The sequence below is a fragment of the Chionomys nivalis genome, chromosome 4 (assembly GCF_950005125.1).
Source record: "Chionomys nivalis chromosome 4, mChiNiv1.1, whole genome shotgun sequence".
NCBI lineage: Eukaryota > Metazoa > Chordata > Mammalia > Rodentia > Cricetidae > Chionomys > Chionomys nivalis.
In genome coordinates, this window is record NC_080089.1 from 38,308,499 (window position 1) to 38,332,170 (window position 23,672).

A 23,672-nucleotide genomic window follows, 5' to 3' on the forward strand; every position below is an offset into this window, starting at 1 on the left:
TATATAGGTAAATATAAAATAATATAATTCCTCAATGCTTTATAAAACAATCTTAGTATTGTTTGTCCCAAATCCTCCTTCTTTTTTGGAGTTATCTCTCTAGGGGTAGTATTTTAGAATACTGCTATCATTTCATAGGATCTGGCACCCTTAGCCTTAGGACCTATGGACATGCATTGTCTTTATGAATGTTCTTTTATGTAATATTCATACAAACAATATATTTTGTGCCAAATTACTTTGTATTGGCATAATCTTTTCAGGATTCAGACGTTTTCTGGCACCTATCAATTGTCTGTTCCATTTTACAATGAATAATATCACATCAAATTGCTAGAGCATATTTACAGTTTGACCATTATCATGAGGTTAAGGGCTCATAAACTTGTTATAATCCTTGTCTGTAAATAGCATTCCTACAAAAATCTGTGTGCACATACTGCCTATGTTTATTCTCTTGGATATACACCCAGAAGTCAAATGCTGCATCTACACTACCCATATATAGCCTGGAGTTTCACTCAGAAATACGGTGCTTGTTTAACATGCTTAAGGCTCTGAGACTGATCCACAGACTAAAACAAACAAACTGTGCTGGCTGGCTAGTTTTATGTCAGTTGACACAAGCTGTAGTTCATCTCCTAGGAAGGAACCTCAATTGGGAAAGAAAATCGGCCTCCCAAGATTGGGCTGCAGGCAAGACTCTATGGCATTTTCTTAATTAGTGATGGATATAGGAGGACCCAACCCATTGTGGGTGGTGTCACCCCTAGACTGGTGGCTCTGACTGCTATAAGAAAGCAATCTGAGCAAGCCATTAGGAGGAAGTCAAGAAGCAGCAGTCCCCATGGTTTCTACACTACCCCTGCCTCCAGGTTCCTGCCTGGTTTGATTTCCTGCTTTAACATCCATCAAAGAATCAAGACAACATTAAGATACCATCTTACACCGGTCAGAATGGCTAAAATCAAAAACACCAATGATAGCCTCTGCTGGAGAGGTTGTGGAGAAAGGGGCACTCTCATCCATTGCTGGTGGGAATGCAAACTTGTGCAACCACTTTGGAAAGCAGTGTGGCGGTTTCTCAGGAAAGTCGGGTTCAACCTACCTCTCGACCCAGCAATACCACTATTGGGAATATACCCAAGAGATGCCCAAACATACAACAAAAGTATATGCTCAACTATGTTCATAGCAGCATTGTTTGTAATTGCCAGAACCTGGAAACAACCTAGATGTCCTTCAGTGGAAGAATGGATGAAGAAAGTATGAAATATATACATATTAGAGTACTACTCAGCAGTAAAAAACAATGACTTCTTGAATTTTGCATACAAATGGACGGAAATTGAAAACACTATCCTGAGTGAGGTAAGCCAGACCCAAAAAGAGGAACATGGGTTGTACTCACTCATATTTGGTTTCTAGCCATAAATAAAGGACATTGAGACTATAATTCGTGACTCTAGAGAAGCTAAATAAGAAGGTGAACCCAAAGAAAAACATATAAGCATCCCCCTGAATATTAACCTTCATCAGGCGATGAAAGAAGACAGAGACAGAGACCAACATTGGAGCACTGGACTGAAGTCTCACGATCCAAAGGAGGAGCAGAAGGAGAGTGAGCACGAGCAAGGAACTCAGGACGGCGAGGGGTGCACCCACACACTGAGGCAATGGGGATGATCTATCGGGAACTCACCAAGGCCAGCTGGCCAGGGACTGAAAAAGCATGGGACAAAACCGGTCTCGCTGAACATAATGGACAATGAGGACTACTGAGAACTGAAGAACAATGGCAATGGGTTCTTGATCCTATTGCATGTAATGGCTTTGTGGGAGCCCAGGTAGTTTGGATGCTCACCTTAATAGACCTGGATGGAGGTGGGTGGTCCTTGGACCTCCCACAGGGCAGAGAAACCTGCTTGCTCTTTGGGCTGAGGAGGAAGGAAGACTTGATTGGGGGAGGGGGAGGGAACAGGAGGAGGTGGCGGGGAAGAGGCAGAAATCTTTAATAATTAAATTAATTAATTAATAAAAAAATTCAGCAAGGAAAAAAAAAAAAGAATTGTGATTCAGTATATGTAAACCAAATAGACACTGTCCTCCACAAGTTGTTTTTGATTATGGTATTTTGTAACAGCACTACTAACCCTAACAAAAAACAAACCAACAGCCACTACCAACAAAACAGAGAATTATTGACATTTGAATGTCAATAATAATAATAATAATCTGACTTGTGGATTTTGTTACCTGCTGTTTTTCTCATTTGAAACTGAAGTTAAATAAGTCTTGCTCATAACATCTATTCCACACTAAAACAAAATGAACTAATGAATAAAAAATGGAATTCTAATAAAGTCCTAATTTGATTAAAAATTGTGCTGTTTAGAGAAAATCAAATCATTATACTAAGTAATAAAAATTAATATTAGGTTGAAAGGTTTAATAAAATATTTTTGTATTATGTTTTAACTTAAAAAATACCTTTTAAATTTAAAATGTATTTTACTGGATATTTAAATTGTAAAGTAAATACATTCAATTGTGAAAAAAAAAAAACCACGATTCACAGTGAGGCTATGATGAGAAAATGCTTCATGGGAAAATATGAAGACCAGAACAGAGATAGGTTGGTCTCAGAAGCCGTAGAGGTATGTATGGATGATATATGTTAAATGTGACTCCCTAGGAGTTTACAACAGTGCTTTCCATTTTACTATCACATATTCCTGTGAGCCAATAACCTGATGGTGTGCTCTACAGGAGGAGAATTATGGCCGGCAGAAAATTACCTGCATTATCTGTATTGAACTTTAACAACTATCCGGCCATTTCATTTTCCTCTGGCCACATTTTCACTGACCTCATCTCTTCCCTCACGTCTCCTTTCACGAGGCCCTGTGAACTAGCTTTCATCCGCTGCTGATTCACCGGGTCTTCTCAGAAAGGTATCCATGGAAACCAGATGCAGAGGCAAAGAGAAGCACACACAGAAATGGATTAACATTAATTTTAAGCGTAGCATGTCCTTTTCTTTGAACCTCAACAAAGAGCCAATGTTTCTAGCACAGTCAATGCCAAAGGCTTACAAATCTTTTATGTGCTACAATTAAGGAAAATGCTAGAAATATTATCCCATAATAATATAATAAAGCAAAAGTAACACATGGTCATGTGGCACTTAAAAATGAGACATGGTCCAGGAAACATAATGAGACAATTGTGTTAGTGTGGAAAATCACAGAGTGTCTTTGTACTAACCTAGATGTAATTCTAAGAACCCATATACACAGGAAGAGTCAGGTTGTCACCCAGAAGAAAAGACATTCTGTTTTACAGAAATGCTATGTGTTAACAAGTAGGATTGTACTCTCCAATATCCATAATCTGTGTAGTGCTCTCTCTCTCTCTCTCTCTCTCTCTTTCTGTCTCTATCTATCTATCTATCATCTATCTATCTATCTATCTATCTATCTATCTATCTATCTATCTATCTTATCTATCTATCATCTCTCCATCTATCTATCTACCACTGCAGGTACCAGACATGCATGTGGTTGGTACACAACAGAAAATAAAAATAAATCAATCCTTAAAAAATTAATTTCAAAAGATAATAGTAAAAGAAAATTCCCACCCCCTGGTGACAATTAAATGTAATATTACTCTTGCTACATTTGTGGTGGGGCAGGTGTAAACAAGCCTACTGTACTGCCATTCATATAAATGTATGGCACAAACAATATTATTTGTTAAATAATACTTGAAAATGAACAGTTGTGATATATATATGCTTAATTAATTTTTATATTTCATTTATTTTTTCTTTATTATTATTATTAAAAATTTCCATCTCCTCCCATCCTCTCATTTCCCTCTCCATCCCCCCATGTGCATATCCATGTTTAAACATAAATAAAATGTTATTCAGTAAGGATATTTTATTTATGTTTAAACCTGGATGTGCATTATGAATATTTTGTTTATGTTTAAACATGGATGTGCATGCACATGCCACTGAAAACTATAAATTTTGGGGAGCAACTATAAGAGTTAGCTACTCTCTTACATTACATGGATCCTGGGAATTAAACTTAGATCCTATTACTTGCTGAACCATCTTGGTGGCTGAGTTTTGGTTTTTGTTTTAGTTTGATTTGATTTGGATTTTCTTTTTTGAATCTGAAGGAAAGGAAAAGGGATCTCAGTGGTTTCTTGGCTTTTGTTTCTGTTGTTTTCTTTTTTGTTGGTTTTTCTTTTCATTTTGTTTTTCTCATTTTCTTTTTTATTTCTCTGCTTTGCCTCTTCTACATTTGTTTATTATTGCTCAATTCTTCTCTATTCCTAAATTTTCAAATTCTTTCAGTTAATAAATCACAATTTGTGTATTACCCCGTTGTTACTTACCTGACATTTCCAGGCAAAATTAATTTCTCTCATCTGGACCCATTTCATATCATAAGTGTAGTAGTCTATGATTTCTTATACGTAATTTGCTTCATAATTAGTTTCAATGAAAGTCTATCTGGCTTATCTTTTTTCTCCATAGTTTTTCACATATTGCTATTAAATCATACATAAGGATTTGGTAACTTAATGTATTAGTTCATAAAACTAGGTAGAAACATCCTGACTCCTGAGGCCCCAGATGGGACACAGAAGTCCCTTATTGCTACATAAGCTTATGCACAGTCATTTCACTGTGTGGTTCTTTCTTCTCATCTTTAGAAAGTTTTTAGCATTAGCTATAATAGAGATCCTGTCTAAGTGAAATTTCTGTTTAAGAGTCAAGAATTTAAAAATAAGGCAATTACAGTGTAACCATATGGGTGTGGTCTAAATGCTTCTGTTTAGTTCTGATCACTATTAAGTTCCAAGCTCTTAGACATCACACTAAAATAGTATAATTGGCAAAGGTTCTGGGACAGCTACACTTACAAGGAGACATCCAGCTCCATATTACAAATAGCTACAGACTCTCAGTTATGTGCAGCCTTCTGCACTGAGTCACAGTGGAACACTGAAGATGGCATCTGTGACATTAGATGGTTATGCAGTCCATGTTCGTTGGAAATTCCAATAGTTGCAGTAATAAGACAAGTAGCAAGATAATATAAATTCTTATTCCAAAGCAGGCAGTATACATCTATAGCCATCTATAGGACTACATTTAACTCCTGAAATATCAGAGTTCTTCATTTTGCTGCCACTTTTTTTTGTTACATACATTTTTAGACCTCTCAGCATCTTGTTGGTTTTGAACACATAAAATAATAGCTTTGCATGATAATTAGTATGCTACTCGCTCTAAATACTTGATTGAGAAAGGACATAGTGTTTAAGTCTATCACAAGACAGATTTTGTTTATTATGGATTCTGAATGATTTTACAATGCTATTAAATAATAATGTCTCTTCTATTGGGTTCTTTGAATATTATTATAATTAATATTGATCATATTGTTTATAAACCATATATATATTTCACTTGTATATTTATATAAAATAAGTGTCCCTCACTTCCATGAGTGTGAACTAGATCTAAACATGGATTTTCTGAAGTGGCTAATGATATAAGATAACTTAAAAGCATGCAGCATTTTAAATAACAACAAGCTACTTAATTTAAACCGTGTAAACTGCCATGGTCTTCAAGTTGGGCCTTTTATTAATTCCTGTAAAATTCACCAAGTCTCAAATGGCTTACCCTGGTCCTGTTGCATGTTTAAACTGCCTAGTGTTTACTTTGCTTTATGCTATGTGCTGGCCAAAAGCCAGTTCTGACCCTGAAATGTGATTAATAAATTCCACTGATGTTTTTCTTAGAGGTGAGAGGAGTCTGCATGGAGAACTCAGCTATTAGGAGCTGTGCTGAAATTTTCTGAATGGTCACTATTCTTTTAATTCCAGAAACACCTATTCAGTGGAACGGTTAGTGGCAAAGGGGAGTTTTTCCCATTAGCTCCTATAGAGGAAAGATAGGGCACTCCTACTGATTGCAGCAGTTTAGAAACAGTCAGATTCATTATAGACACGCTGGAAAACAGAAGTCAATGAACTCATTTGTGAGCATGTGTTGGGAGGAAGCTGTGTGTTGGGATGTGTATGTTACATTCATAAAAAGGTTCTCCTTAGAGAAACATTCCAGAAAGATTCTAAACCATAAACACTTTAACAAGCATTCAGTCCCCAGACCTATTAAAGTACCTTGCCCCACCACTTCCTCACACAGGAGAATCAAAAACTAGTGGGAAAAGTCACAGTCCTAATGAGCACTGGATGCATCTCATAAGTATGACGCTCTTGAGATTAATTATTTCAAAAAGTTTTCTTCTGCAATTCCCTTTGAGAGACATTAAAGGTTTGATGTAAGTGGTATTAGAAATTTCTGTAAATGTGTTTTCTGTTATGAATTTTCAGTGGCCTAATTAAAACTAAGGCCCATTATTACAACAAATGATGTTAATAGACATTATCCCAGGGTCACAGGTACAGGAGAGGCAGAAGAGAGCCTGGGGACTAAGACGAACTTATGGTGAATGAGAGCAGGACCGTATGAGTAATTTTGAGAAAGCTGCCTAGCCTGTCAGTCAGAACTTCTAATCTATGAAACAGGGTTAGAGCAGCGGGCACTTACTTCATAGGCTAAGCGCTACAGTAAAGAATATATGCACATAAAGGACTCATTACAGCATTTATTTCATTGTTATATTAGCCAAATCATAATGAAATTACCATTTTTGTGTTATCTTAGTATTTCTTTAGGATGGCTTTACTTTATTATCTTCCATATATAGTTAAAATTTTTAACAAGCCCATTGACTTTCCCACCTAATTCAAATCCTATTCATCTTAATATATATTTTAATCTTACAGTTTTGTTACTAGTAGAGCACTTTGAAAGATTCTGAATTTCCCATAGTAGTTACTAGTTAGAACATTTTCTTTTTTGGTAGTTAGTGAAAATTTTGCACAAATGAAAACAAGTTCCCTCTCTCTAGGGTTTTTTAAATTGAGTAGTTCTATATCTCTGCTTATAGCTTGTTAATTGTAGCTACGACACGAATTTATCTCCTAGTGACATAAAATATATAATTCCAAAATTAATTTGCATTACTTTTATTGAATCCTGTGTTCCCGGGTTTGGCTTTTCAATGTCCTTATCTGTAGCAAAATTAGTAGAATTATAATAGAAAATGCTCATCCAATTTTTCTTTAATCTAATATATATGTATAAATATAACTTAATGTATAAAATATTTTATGATTAGTTAAATTTAAATGCTTTATTATACACAGCAGTAATAAGTTTAATTGTGCATCAGTTGACAGAGTCATAAAGTTTCCAGATACCTGGGTAGACAGTATTCTGAGTGTGATAGTGAAGGTGTTTTCAATGAGGTTGACATTTTTACCAGTGAACTAAACAGTTTATGCACCGTGAGTGGGTAGTCCTCCTCTAACTAGTTGAAGGTCTACAAAACAGAAGCACTAAGTAGAGAAAAACTTTGATGGTCTTACTGCCTGAACTTAGCTGTAGTTCTCCAGTTCTCCAATTGGAATCTGCATACTTGACTTTTCTTGTTCTCAGGACTTCACAGTCAAATTCAAATGAGTTTGTAATTATACCTTTAGCAGCAGACATGGTTTTGTTCATGTGGACTGGGCCTGGAATTTAAGCAGAGACTGGTTGGTTACCACTTTAGCAATCAGGTCACTATCTACCAGTGGACACAGTGCCTTCAACAACACTATTGTAGATGCAAAGACCATCTGGGTGAAATCATTGATGGATTCCCTCTCCTAGTAACCCTTATGGTACCTTCTAGCACTATATACACTAACCAACAGTGAAGAAACTTTCAGTCCAGTTCCAGGTCACTTTACTTTTTCTTGATCCTATGACCGAGGTGTAGTTTCTTCATCCACCATTTAGTTCTATTGGCAGGCAAGAACAAGGGCAATAATACTATTACAATCTCCAGGCCCCCATTCATCAATAATTCATGGGAGGGTACTGCCACGTGCACTGGCATTTCATTTGCTCCTCCATGACTCCTAACATTTGTATTATCTAGTCCCTTATTTTCAGTCCATTGACAATCTATGCCTCGAAGCTTGACTTCTGTTCCCTAAAACAAGAAGTTTCTCTGACCCATGTGGAGAATAGCCCAGGTCAATTTATAAGCAAACATACATATCGAGAAGACAGTTTGGCAACATGAACATTCTACAAAATAACAATAGCAGAATATATTTAACAACCCATCAAGCCATGGACTTTTGACTAGGATTACATTCAAAGTAAGAAATTTCCTTCTCTGGAGCAGGCCTGCAATCCAATCAGAAGAAGGTCAGTTATTGTAGTAGTTTCAGTAAGAAATATTTTCCGTATGCTATGCATCTGAACACTTGTTTGCATGTTGGTGACTTTGTTTGAGAAAGTTAGGGAACCTTTGAGCTGTGGAGCCTTGCTGAAGGATGTATGCCACTAGGAGAGGGGTTCTGAGATTGTATAGCCTTGCCTCAGTTCCAGTTCATTCTCTCTGTTTTCTGGGTGTTGTTGAAGATGTCACCTCTCCGTTTCTTGCTCCTTCAGCCATGTCTGTTGCTTGCTGGCATGCCTCTGCCATAATCACTCATTACTCTAGAACTGTAAACCAAAATAAACTTTCTTCTGCAAATTGCTTTCAGTCATGGTCTTTTATCACAGAACAAAAGGTAACTAATTCAGAAGGTGTCACCAGCAGAGTGGCATGTTGCTGTGAAGAACCTACTCATGTCTCTTTTTTTATAGGAAAGTGGAAGATCTTCAAGCTTTGGACTAGAAAAATAATTGAATGCTATAAAAGAATATAAAAAGCTGCTCTAATAAAAGTCTGGAAGACGGTCATGCTGAAAACAATGCAGAGAATAGAGGTCCAGAACATGATGTGGGCGGGGCTGGGAGAGGCAAAGCAAGTTCCCTACTAACAACTGAGGTAAAGGCCATTACTATGATATCCTCACAAAGATTCTGGATGCCTTCTGCCCGTGTTTTAAGAAGTTACTTGAAGTAAATTAAAAAGTAACTGACCTTTTTTTTGGGGGGGGGTGTTTATTTTTTGTTTGTTTGTTTGGTAGAGAAGAGTTCAAGACAGCATAAGATAGAGTCTGTGGAATACTTTCTGTTTATAACTTGTATGCAGGTCTACAAAGATAAAGAGTAAATAAGACAAAAGAAAATATAAATTGTGCAGTTTGGAGAGGAAAAGAAAACTAAGAAATTCAATGATGAGCCAGGTGGTGATAGTTCATGCCTTTAATCCTAGCACTCTGGAGACAGTTCTGAGTTTGAGGCCAACGTAGTCTACAAAGAAAGTTCCAGGACAGCCAGGAATACAGAGGGAAACCCTATCTTTAAAAAAAAGGAGAAGGAAGAGGATGTAGAGGAGGATGAGGAGAAGGAAGAAGAGAAAGAAGAGGAAGAAAAAGAGAAAGAGGAAGAAGAAGAAGAGGAAGAGAAAGAAGTTCTCTGTTGGAACCAAGGCTATGCTGAAAGAGAAGCTGCAATTGTTAAGGAGATTAACACAGTTAATGTCTCCTGATCTGCTTTAGAACCAAGGGGGACCTTCAAGGCAAGACCCCATCTAAATAATCTTCCAACAAAAGAGAAAGCCTAAGAGGTTGTTTAATCCTAGAAAATATGACTTTCATGTTTTCACTTTCTTGCTCCTGCTGCCACGCTTGTCACACACCCCTGTGCATTCCTGTCACAATGGATTCATCCCACTGCAATAAAAAAAAAACCAGACTCTTCAGTAGGTCAGCTTCAGTCACAACGCTTCATCACAGCAGTAAAATGTAACTAATACAATTAGCCCATAGTAGTAATCCCATGTTTGCACCAGTGAGCGCCTCACTAGAATATATCTGCATTACCTTAACTCACTCTGGAGGTTTTTTTTTATTATTATTTGTTTGTTTGTTTATATTTTGATTTTTCAAGAAAGGATTTCTTTGTAACTTTGAAGCCTATCCTGGAACTAGCTCTTATAGACCAGGCTGGTCTCGAACTCACAGAGATCCACCTACCTCTGCCTCCCGAGAGCTGGGATTAAAGGAGTGCACCACCAATTCCCAGCCCAGAGTTGATTTTTAAAGTGTGTCTGCATATACTGAGGGGCCTCCACACCCTATACCTGAGAATAATTTCTGACAATGAAGTTCTTTTCAGCTCATATACACATGGAACTGTTTGAGGTGTCAGAAAATTATCCCTCCAAGTTAAACTCACTAGAAAATTTAGGGAAGTCAAAACATTCTTATTATTTTAAACCATCTCCCAGCAGATCCCCAATGGGCATGAGATCCAGTTTCCCACAGTGGTAAGTCATAGACATTTGCCTAACTGACTATCCCATCTTACCTTACTTTTTTACTCCCTTGCTCTGCTTCCTTGGTGAATCTTCCAAATGAATCCCCCATACCTAAATGCCATGTCAGTGTATGTTATTGGAACATTTGAATGAAATAAAATGGCCAATTTTCCTTCATTCCTAGTGGAAGCAAATGTATAACAAGTGTTGGAGGTGGACTTCTCTTGTCTTATGTACACACGGGAATAGCATTAATAGTTTATCAAAATAGTATGGCAATCCCAAACAAAGGACTCCTTAGATTTTCAAAATATAAGCTTATTTATTTATGAGTAACATGAACAAATACTAATATAGTCATATAATGGGATACTACACAGAGACAAAGTTGGCATACCTTTGGGGTACCACACCTTGATAATAGAAAATAGTTTTAGGCATATACAAATAAACACAAATCCAAAATGGAACACTAAAACAAAGAAAAAAATTGAGTAGAATTACATCAAAGTCTTGTAATATAATATTTAGGGACACAAACATATATGATAAAACTAAAAACAACACAGGGTGAGAATGACTTCCAGAGGGAGCTAAGGTTATGGGATCAGATGAACTCTGAGGGGAAATTCGCTAGAATTACAATTTTCCTTCATAAGTAGAGGACTACATATGTTACAATAGTTCTTTATACTTAACATACATTTCATCAACACTATTTCAAGGGTATTTTAGTATATGGAATAAAATATAGTTTAGAAAGATGTCCATCAGGATAGCGCTCTGTTTACACATTGAGGCAGCTCCCGTTCTCCATGGAGGCATCAGAGCTTCAGGAAAGTTTCAGAACAGCTCAGCTGTTCTGAAGAGGTTTGGTTGCTTGAGCAGGCACTGGAAAAGCCATTCCTCTAAACCTGCAACAAGAGGCTGGGTTATATACGAGCCAAACAAACAGAAGGTATAATGAATTTTTATCTTCCTTTTAAGTGGCAAACAGTTAAGGTATGTCAAGTCAAGGAATTAATTTGTACCCACACTCCAAAAGAGATAAAAGCATGTTGGTTCTCTGGGCAAAGAATTCAATAACCAGTATTCACATGCAACATGCAACCTGTCTGTGAAACTACTCCTCTCCCCCACCCTCCCTCTGCGGAGCTGGGGGAACTACTATTTCTTTGACTTTATTTTCTACCTAGGTCACAAGATTATTCTTGAACTCTCTGTTAGTTGCAATCTGCTTTTGCATTTTAGCCTGCATATTTCAGTACCAACAGGCAGGTTTAGAACTTTCACCTCCGCATATCCGTGTCTTAGCAGAGTCACTTGTTAAATGAAGTCTAAATGAATGAAAACAAAAAGTAAACAGGACTTCATTTTTTTAATGCTTGAAGATTGTCCTGCCTCTCTAAGAAACTATAGCCAGGCAATGAGGAAAGGGCAGGATGAACCCTAACAAGGCTGGAAAGGGCTTGGCATGCAGCAAACATGAAATAACTTGATAATTTTCATATTCTACCTTAATTTCCTAATTATGTGTGTAAGTTTGGGTGTATTATTCCTGATTGCAGGTTCCCTTAGAGGCCAACGTCATTGAATCTCTCTGGAGCTGAAGTTATAGGAGGTTACGGTCTACCTGTATAGATGCTGGAAACTGAATGGGTCCTAAATAAATCCTCTGGAAGGGAAATTTATATTAACTCCTGACCCATCTCACGTGCTCCTCCAGATTCCTCCTGAGGTTCTCTTTCTTTTCCTTCAACTTCTCATTCATAAGCCAAATGTTTTTGTCAATACCAGTTCCCAAGCCTCAACCCACCTAGTTTGTGAATTCACCCTAGCACGCTAGTATCTCTGTTTTGGTCAGTCCCATCTTCAGGATGGATCAAAAGCTTTTCTCTGTATAGAACTTTTCATGGTCCATAACTAACAAGATGCTATTTGAAGCCACAAGAATGTGCCTCTTTTCATTAACTAGAAATTTTACGGTGACTTATTTACTCTAGACATTTGAGGAAATTGTAGTTACATCCCAAATAAAAAGTCATCACATAAAGAGGAAAATGAAAAGGAGGAAGGGTGAAAAGAAGATATGAAGAGTCAACATGCACAAACATGGAACAGAATTAGAAGGAAGACATGGAGAAGGTGAAAGGAAGAAAATGGAAAATTTTATGATTAAAATGCAATCTCAAATGTAAACAAAAACAACAACAAAAATATGGACAAAAGAAGGCATAGGCTATTCTGCTTGCTAAGTGGGGTACTCTTCCTCCTTTGTCCATAGTGCAATATCCATGAGAGAGTGCAGTTTCTATAGTCACAAAACCTGGAGTCTCCCTTTCATTTATTCCCTAATCATCCTCTGAAAACTCACTTCAGCCCTTTGTCTCTTAATCCTTCACACAGTAAAATTAGGATCATTTCAAAAGTGTTTGTGAAAAACAAACAAAAACATTACAATACCCATGATGTACAGAAAAATGTTCATCACTGGTCTTTCCTTACAACTGCTCAGGAAGAAAGCCAGGGTTATGTAGGAACTTCCACAGTGATGATTTCACCTCCTTATTCCTGAGGCTATAGATCAGTGGGTTTAGCATAGGGGTGACCAGATTATTTAAGACCTGAACAGTTGCATCCAGCCAAGGACTTGGTGTTGGCCTTAAGTATATAAGGACAACGGGCATGTAGAAAAGTAAGATGGCAGTGAGGTGGGCACTGCAGGTGGAGAAGGCTCTTCGACGTCCCTCAGCAGAGCGGATCCGTAGAATAGCACAGACTATAAAGCTGTAGGAGGTAAGGATGAGGAGGAAGCAACTGAGGGGCATCAAGCCCACACTGATGAACCCCACCATCTCCAGGGCTGATGTGTCTGCACAGGCCAGCTTCAGCATCACAGGGATGTCACAGAAGTAATAGTCCACCTCATTGGGACCACAGTAGGGCAACTGGAAGGTGAGAGTAGTTAGAAAAGTAGCCTGAATACAACCGAAAAATGAGGTGCCTGTGGCCAAGATGGCACATACTCTGTGGCTCATGATGATTGAGTAGCGTAGAGGGTAGCATATGGCAACGAAGCGGTCATAGGCCATCACTGTGTACAGGAAACATTCAGTACAACCCAGGAAATGGTAGAAGAAGAGCTGGCACACACAGCCTGCATAGGAGATGGCTCGGCTGTTTCCTGAGAGGTAGAACAGCATCTTGGGAGAACTCACAGAAGGAAAAAATATGTCAAAAATAGACAACTTACATAGGAAGAAGTACATGGGGGTATGAAGCCGAGTGGAGGAGATAATGGCCGTTAAGATTAATAAGTTTCCCAACAGGGTGAAGATGTAGAAAGACAAAAACAGGACAGAGAGCATGGTCTCCAGACCCTCTGTGTTTGGGATGCCCAGCAATATAAACTGAGTCACTACAGAGAGATTCCTCATTGTTTTAAAACTTTTGCTGAAAGCTTTGAGTGTGTTTAATATGGTCCACTTTTCTATCTTACGATACACAGCAGTCTGATCTGTACACACATAAAAATTGCTACGAGTGCCTCATTTGGAGTAAGTCTACTTAGTTCTCAGAAGGAATACTTTCTGTAGGGAAATGATTATCTTCTTTTCCAAGAGCAGGATTTTAGAGATATGTTAAAAACATTTTCAGGTTAGAAATATTTTTGATGGCATTTGCTCTGAGCATTTTTATATTTTGAGTTCTGGTGATATCTTTAAGTAACATACTCTCACTATGCGTTTCCTCCTGCAAAATAACAGGAAAAGAGTATATTATAAATCATGACAACTAATGACAATCTCAACTTTAGTTCTTGTTAGTTTTATTAGTTCAAACAATTTATACAATAACTCATGGACATCTGTAAAATGAAATTCACAATTATTTAACAGAATCAACAGCACCAACCATTCTCAGGTACTACAGGAGAGTTATGTCACACCTCTGAAGGTACCTAGCAAAACTGTACATTCTAACTGAACTCTTTCATCATTTTACATCTCTGAAACCTACTTCTGCAAGTGCTTTGATTTGACATTAGTACTTTAAAACTATTTGTTATTTGTTTAGTAACATTACTAAGCAGATTTATTTACATATTTATTTTACAACTAAAGAATCATTTTTTTAACTTTTATTCTTCTTTCATACCTTATTTCCCGACTGCAGTTTCCCCTCCCTCCACTGCTCCACTCCCTCCTGCAAGAACCTTCCCTCTCCTCCAGATGAAGTCCTCCTCTGTTTCCCTTTAAACAAAGAAAGAATAGCAGGCCTCTTTGGGACAGCCACCTAACATGGCTTAACAAGATACAATAAGACTGGGCACAGACCCTCATATCACTGCTGTACTGGGAAATCCAGTAGGAGAAAAAGTTTCCTAAGTGCAGCCAATGGAGCCCAGTAAACCTCCCCCTACCATTGCTGGGAGTATAACAAGAGCACCAAGCTACACAACCATAATGTATATGCAGAGGATCAAAGGCACACACTTATTAAATAATATTATTAAGCCCATTTATATGTCGTCTCTTCATATTAAATCTCTTTAGAATTGAGAGTGCCTAAATGAGGTCTGTCATAGCTATATCTCTTCTTATTCTGGCCCTTTTATCCTAAGTGGACAGAAACAACTCAGAAATATTGGCCAAAAGAAAAATAATCAAAAAATGAATCAAATTCAGGTTATCATGATAAAGTCCCCAAACATTAAAAATACCAACATAGAAGTAGAATAAGGGCAAGAAACACCACTACTGAGGTTAATTTTACTTTAAGTGGATAATATCATTATATTGAAGAGACAGCAACCCTTTTCTTAATTTACCTAGTATTAATGACATTAATAATAATACCAGCAGGTACTGAATATGTATTTTGTTCTAAAGATAGATACAACACTTTAAAAAACACAACTATTTGAAAAAAATATCGATGAAAGTAACAATTACTAGTTAGAATTACAGACTAATTTCAGCTACATTAAGGAACGTCTCCAAGTTTCAAAGCTAGTATATGCAGACCTGCTTTATTCCAATCTTTCCTCTGCCCTCCTCTGCTCAAAGAACTTCTTCCAAAGCTGGGCGACACCTTTGCAGGTGGATTTCTACAGCTGCTTTTCTTGAATGTTGGAAAAATTTTCATTTCTTACATCTTTCAAGTTAATTACACTTATTTAAAATCTCATATGATTTAAGAAACCATACGGTGGAACTTTTTATAATTTTAAAGACTAAATTTAGTATTATCTGTAAAATAGGAATATTTTGATCTTAGGCAAGAAAGATAATTATTTTCCTACAGAAAGTGTTCCCTCTGAGAACTAAGTAGACTTACCCTGATGTGGGCAACTGTAGCATTTGATATTCTAATGGAGAAAAGGCTGCTGCCTGCCATAAGAAAGAAAATTACCCTGTGTTAAAAGCACACTCAAAGATTTCATGAGCAAAAGTTTTGTAATCTGACATTTGTATTCAGACTAGCAAATTTGTATCTTTTCAAAGTCATAACATTCAGCATGGGAGTTCAGATCAGAAGCTGTAATAAATGTCCCTATATTCCCTTTCACAAATAACTTGAGCCATTCTGTCTTTCCCAATCTCACACTCCAATTGGATACAAAGAAGGCAGTAAAATGAGAAGCAATGGCATTAAAGGGTTGGCAATGCATGACTGCTCCTCATAACACTTCTAGCCACACATAAATAATCTCTCGAAGCAAGTCAAGTTCCTGTGGGTTTTTTTAATTCCCTTTCCTCTATCAGCAAAGGTCCTCAGATGCATCTAGTTGTTGCTTATGCTCAAACACCATGACATTCTGATTCTATAATATCATTTTATTTTAAGTCCATTAGAATAAATGGTTATCCCAAAGACAAGGAAGGCCCAAGCATTGTCCTTCCAGTGTGTAAGGGAGTTGAAGATCAGACCTGAACAGAAGTAGGGATACTCACATCATCTCCTGAGAACATTTTTCATGTTCTGCTCACTGAAATAGCAAGGCCTGACATCCATGGTTCTTGTCAGAGCCAAAGGCACTACAGACAACGTAGTTTTCATTGACCTTTTAATAAAGAAAAAAGTCTCATGGGACTTGCACAACCAGAACATTCTCCATAGACTGCTTTCTAGGAAGTGTCTGTCAGAGCCCCTTAAGGCCTCTTTGTTAGCTAGTGACAGCTCTGAGGGGCCAATTAGTTTGCCATCTTCATTCATCATTCAATCATGAATTAACAGTGATGATACTGCAAAGAGGCACTCTAAAATGGAAAACATGTTCATGTATAGCCGAACAGGCTCCAGTTCTCAGATACTCACCTACAGTTGTATATCTATATTTTGGTGCCTTTGTATACCTTTAAACTTTTGCATGTAACATCATTTATCCCATCATTTTTAAAAGAGTAGATGCATATTTTTAGGGCCAAATGTTTACCTTTAACAAATAATGCTATTCAAAATAGCAGCATAATTAGATGTTGGACATGGTGTTCCGTATCTTTAATCTCAGCACTCAGAAAGCAGATGCCAGCACATCTCTGTGTGTTTGATGACAGAGTGAGCCTACAGAGTAGGCCAGGCAAGGCTACTCAGTTAGATATTGTCAGAAACAAACAAACAAATAAAAAATCATAAAGAATAAGTATAACTGATAAATATGTGTTATGAATCAAGGTCAGCACTTTACATTATTATAAAGTATCACTGCTCAGACATTCAAAGACAATGAAGTTTGCATTGTACTCTCATGAATTAGGGATTTGAGTTTTGCAGTTAAAGGTTAAAAGGTATAATGTGATCTTCAAATATTTGCAGAGACATGTTGTGAGTTATTCCACAAGAACTTTCATAATCGAACTACATGATTGACACTTTCAAATTAGAAAAAAATCATTTATTACAGAATAAAATTAAAATAAATAACCTCAAGATGTATTTATTTATTTGTTACACAGGAGATCACTTCCTAAATATAATCCCAGTAGCACAAACACTGAGAGCAAAAATTAATAAATGGGACCTCCTAAAACTCAGAAGCTTCTGTAAAGCAAAGGACATAGTCAACAAGACAAAAAGGCATCCTACATACAGAATGGGAAAAATCTTTACCAACCCCACATCAGACAAAAGGCTGATCTCCAAAATATACAAATAACTCAAGAAACTTGATATCAAAAGAACAAACAATCTAATCAAAAAAAAGGGGGGGGGTATAGACATAAACAGAGAACTCTTAACAGAGGAATCTAAAATGGCTGAAAGACACTTAAGTCAATGCTCAACATCCTTAACCATCAGAGAAATGCAAATCAAAACAACTCTGAGATTCCATCTTATACCTGTAAGAATGGCCAAGATCAAAAACACTGATGACAATTTATGCTGGAGAAGATATGGGGTTAAGGGATCACTCTTCCATTGTAGGTGGAAGTGCAAACTGGTACAGCTGCTTTGCATATCAGTATGGCAATTTCTTAGAAAATTAGGAAACAACTTACCTCAAGACCCAACAATACTACTTTTGGGTGTATACCCAAAAGATGCTCAATCGTACCACAAGGACATGTGCTTAACTATGTGCATAGCAGCATTATTTGTCATAGCTAGAACCTGGAAACAACCTAAATGCCCCTCGGTCGAAGAACGAATAAGGGAAATGTGGTACATTAACACAATGGAGTACTACACAACAGAAAAAATGACATCTTGAAATCTGAAAATGGATGGACCTAAAAACCATCATATTGAGTGAGGTAACCAAGACCCAGGAAGATATAAGCCACATATAAGTGACTTTTAAACATAAAGCAAAGGAAAACTAGCCTACAATTCACAATCTCAGAGAAACTAGACAACAAAGAGGACCCTAAGAGAGACATACATGGATCTAATCTACATGGGAAGTATAAAAAAGACAAGATCTCCTGAGTAAATTGGGAGCATGGAGATAATGATAGAGGGTAGAAAGGGAGGGGGGAGGAAGGGAGGGGAGCAGAGAAAATTATAAAGCTCAATAAAAACAATTAAAGTAGAAATAAAGATAACCATTTTTCATATATGTCACTGACATATACAATGAAGGCAAGTGACAAGTAATTTGAAATAATTTGATTTTATTTATACTGTAAAGCTATTCAATGTCACCAGCCTAATGTAATAAATGAAAGAGCTTTCCATTAATAATTATAATTCAGTTTAGCTTCCAGGGCAAACAAAAATAAAAACATAATCCTTGTAATAACAGAGGAACCAATGGGTAGTAATACAACTTAGTTATCTTCAGAATATCTACAGAGAATATTAACCTGGGTCATTGAAGTTGTGAGAATCAAACTAGAGAGACTGGATAGGATGGTGGTTTCTTTTTTTTTTCTTTTTTCTTTCTTTTTTTTTTTACAAAGAAGCTAAAATTTATCTAATGTATAAAAAGAATCTTCAACAAATTATCTTTATCATAATGCAAAGTGCATTTAGTAAAACTTCAGAAGTCCCCATAGTCTATAACAGTCTCAAACTTCTTCTTAAGTGCAAAGTCTCTCATGGCTGCTCTTCCAGATGTCCCAAGTTCAATTCCCAATAACCACATGATGGCTCACAACCATCTGTGATAAGATCTGGTGCCCTCTTCTGTCCCACAGGGATACATGCAAGCAGGAGGGTGGTTTTCAAGACAGGGTTTCTCAGTGTAGCCCTGGCTGTCCTGGACCTCACTCTGTAGACCATGTTGACCTCAAACTCAAAGATCTGTCTGCCTCTGCCTCCTAAGTACTGTATTTCAAAGCAAGCACCACCACCACCCAAAGAGAACTTTTGGTTACTAGGCTGCAATACTATCACTCTCACCGCCAATGCCTTTCTAAGTATTGGATCCGTATGGTAAGCAACCTCGACATTATGATTCAAATTTTGCCATTAAGTTATCACTCAAGAATTATTTCATTTTTTTCATTTTATTTTTTGTGTATGGGTGTTTTGCCTACATGTATGTGTGTGCACTACCCACACGCAATACCCATGAAGACCAAAAGAAGACATCATATCCCCTGCAATTGGTGTTGTAAATGGTTGTGAACTTCCATGTGGGAGCTTAGAATTGGGCAAGATCCTCGAATGGAGCAGTCGTTTCTTGTCTTAACTGCTCAGTCATCTCTCCAGACTCATGTCTCATTTATTTTTTATAGTAGAAATTTAGTCCCAAGAACTTTAAGCAAATTAACCAAACTGATAAAATCTCATTAACCACAGAGCTTTGTCCCATATCTGAAATTGTAGTTATCTTCTCTTTGAGCTATAAAATGAAACAATGTGTTTATTCCTAATTCTAATTTGCACATCCTCACTCATAAGCGACCTTACTGGTCTTATGCAGTTATTGGAGTTTCCCAATGTACTGTCACATTGTTAGAATTAATTTTCAGCAGTTTTGTAATGTGGGTCATGTTGCCCTCATTTAATAAATAGGGGCACTGGAACTCTAAACAGTTACAGTGTTCCTAAAGATAGACTGTAGGAGATCCTAGATATTGCCAGGCTTAGCTCACTTTCCACTACATCATCACTGATTCCTAAAATGACTCCAAGCAGAAAGCAGCTGTCCCTGAGAGAGTGGAGAGTTATTAATAGACTTAATACGTTCTCTGCAGAGATCCAAACGAGTTTTCTGCAACAACACCCGAAATTCATAACATACGGACTATGTTTTACTATTGAAATACATTAATCTTTTAAGCTCACCTGTCTTTTCTCAAAATTAGTCATAGTAATACTAAGATAATTTGCAAAGCAATGCTACTGTCTCTATTCTTTATGTAACTATGAAGAAATGATATTATATAAATGCATATTTTTTAAAAATTGACATTTTGCCAACCTGATCTACAGGGTTAAGTTCTAGGACAGGCTCCAAAGCTACAGAGAAACCCTCTTTCAAAAAACAAGCAAACAAAAATGGACATTACACCAAAAGACTTGAAATTACATAAGATAAAATGTTGGCTCTGTGATTAATTAATTTTTAAAATTAATTTGTGATATAGTATCTCAAAAGAGAATTAAAGAACCCTATATGGGGTGTCTGAACTAGCCTTAACCCATAGCCACACTGATGAATATCTTGCATATTACCATAAAACCTTCATCTGACGATGAATGGAGATAGAGACAGAAACCCACATTGGAGCACTGGACTGAGCTCTCAAGGTCCAAATGAAGAGCAGAAGGAGGGAGAACATGAGCAAGGAAGTCAGGACCGTGAGGGGTGCTGACCGTGAGTAGGTCCACCTACTGAGATGGTGGGACTGATCTAATGGGAGCCCACCAAGGCCAGCTTGACTGGGACTGAAGGAGCATGTGATCAAACTGGACTCTCTGAATGTGGCTGACAATGAGGGCTGACAGAAGCCAAGGACAATGACACTGGGTTTTGATTCTACTGCATCTACTGGCTTTTTGGGAGCCTAGTCTGTTTGGATGTTCACCTTCCTAGACCTGGATGGAGGCAGGAGGACCTTGAACTTCCCACAGGGCAGGGAACCCTGACTACTCTTAAGACTGGAGAGGCAGGGGGAGGAGGGAGTGGGAGGGAAATGGGAGGAGGTGGAAATTTTAAATAAATAAATAAATAAATAGAAAGAACCCTCTACGTAGCAGTCATGCAAGCTAAAATAATGTCCTGCTACATATTGTGACAATAATAGTTTCTTGTTAAATATAAGCAAATAAGCATATTTGCATGAAGACAATACTATGAATGAAGGCTGGGTATGCTGTTACACACTTTTAATCCTAGCACTCTGGAGGATGACATAGGCATATCTCTGTGATTTCAAAGCCAGTCTAGTGTATATAGTAAGTTTCAGGACAGGCAAGGTTATACAGGGAGGCTCTATTTAAAAACAAACAAAAAAATTAAAAACTATAAGTTTTAAATTCTGAAAGAACCTGATTGAACAAAGGTAAACATTATATACTGACTTATAAAACAAGATCTTAAGAACTATAACAAATAACACACAGTTTGAAGAAAAGAAAGGTTATAAAATTATAATTATCTTTGTTCTAATAATCAGATACTTTTGCAAACAATATTTCTAATATATCTTCATATAAATATCATTTACATAGAAAAATGCTACCTGTAGTTAACAATGCTACCATAAATTTGAAATAACAAATATGTCTAATTAGTTCAACCTTTGTTCATATAGAGAGAAAATATTATTTGGGGATTTCTATGCACATTCAGAGAAATCTTAATTTTGAAACTAACATGTTAATTTAGAAGGTTATATGACATGTCTATCAAAACACAGAATGTTTAAAATACTTAATAAGACCTTAGATCATTGTTAAATAACAATTATTTAACAAAAGAAGACATACAACATCTGTATTTCCATAAAAGGAAAATATATGTTCCTTAGTTTTTAAAAACTAATAAAAATAACACCTTGTTTAACAGAAAAAAACTGAATTTTCTTGAGAAAGAATTAAGACACTATAAAGAAAAGGAAATTACTCCATCAAGACAACTGACTTTCATATTTTCTGACTGAATTGCTTAATAGATAATGCTAAGTCCCTTTCATGTCTCAATATAAATAAATAACTCAAGAAAATACTGTCCCTCTTTTTACAGAAAAATACCTCATTCTAGTTTTGTGATACTACATCATTTAATTCATTTAGATAACATGTACAAAGAAGCCCTAGTCTTTTGGCCAAATCTGGAAGCCCTGATATGCAAACCCATTTTTTCTAATCCTTGTGGTGTGTTTTACTCTATTCAGGGCTAATCTTCATGTGTAGATACCTCCTTTAATTATTTAGGATGGGTCCTTACTGGATAACCTAGTGGTCCTTGGATTTACTCTTTTCCTAACTCAGATTCAGAAATGCTGGAATTACACATTTTTTATTTACTTTTCTATTATTATGGTAAAACACTAAGATCACGGCAAATTATAAAAGTAAGTGCTCAGTTGGGCTTATGATTCCATAGTGTTACAGTTTATGATGGTTAAGGGAAGATATGATGCCGTGAACAGCTGAGAGTTCATTCAAATGGCAATCAGGAGGCCAAGAACACACTGGAAATGGCATGTGTCTTTTGAAACCTCAAAGACTAATCCCAGTGCCTTAGCTCCTTCAATGAAGTCACACATTCTAATTCTTCCCAAGCAATTCTACCAACTAGCAATCAAGTATTTAAATGTATGAACCAACGGGGGCTGTTGACATTTAAAATACCACAACAAGTACGTGCTACCATGCTCAATTTCTCTATCAGTTAAGCCAAGGACAATGGCACTGAGTTTTGATTCTACTACATGGACTGGCTTTGTGGGAGCCTAGTCTGTTTGGATGATCACCTTCCTAGACCTGGATAGAGGGGGGAGGACTTCCCACAGGGCAGGGAACCCTGACTGCTCTTAAGACTGGAGAGGGAGGGGGAGGGGAGAAGGGTGAGAGAAATGGGAGGAACGGAGGAGGTGGAAATTTTTAATAAATAAATAAATAAAAAGTTAAAAAAAAATCTTTATTTATGAGGGTTAGAACTAGTCATGTGCCTTCTCTTCAGCTATCAGTCTCCTGTGGCCTGGATGAAAATGAATACAGGGTTTTCTAGCACTCATCCAGTCTTACACATAAATAAATACATAAAATACATAATACATACATAAAATAAATACATAAAATAAAATATATACACAAAATCTTACAAAAATACTAAACCCTCTCAGATTTAATATGCACATAAATTATCTGGTGATCTTTGTTAAAATGTCCACCTCAAGACAGTCAGTTTTGGTGTTGTCTAAAATGTTTATTTCAAAAACAACTCAAAACACTTAGAGGTTATGATAGCCCTGTTTCATAGTCTCAATGAACCATAAACACACACATCATCTAAGAAAATCAATTCCATTGTGTAGGCAATGTTTTCTGCTTGGGTTCCAATGAGAAGAAAATTTGCATCAACTGTCTGTTCTTTCATTTTTCCAATCTAGGCCCTGGAGAAATGGATGAGTAGCTAAGAGTGCATGCTGCTTTTCCAGAGGACCCAAGTTCATTTCACACCAGGACTCTGAAAGGTATAAGTACTATAGAGTTATGGTCTAATGCCTCAGCTTCACAGCTGATATTAATCAACTAAAGTGTAATTCACCCATCATCTTATAAACAGTTAGCCATATGCCCAGATTATAGAAGCAGTCTTCTAGGAAGTGTTATCATCTTCTTTGAGATAGCAAATCAGGGATTGGAGAGAATCTTCAACGGTTAAAAGGCATTTGCTGCTTTTCC

The 23,672-nt window shown here is 36.9% G+C and overlaps 1 protein-coding gene across 1 annotated transcript; it reads right to left on the reverse strand.

The window, feature by feature from the left end:
* Window positions 1–12,865: 12,865 nt before the first annotated feature.
* Window positions 12,866–13,801, reverse strand: LOC130873376 (olfactory receptor 149-like). Its single transcript, XM_057768184.1, has one exon. It carries the CDS (start codon window positions 13,799–13,801, stop codon window positions 12,866–12,868), a length of 936 nt encoding a protein of 311 aa, XP_057624167.1.
* Window positions 13,802–23,672: the final 9,871 nt, after the last annotated feature.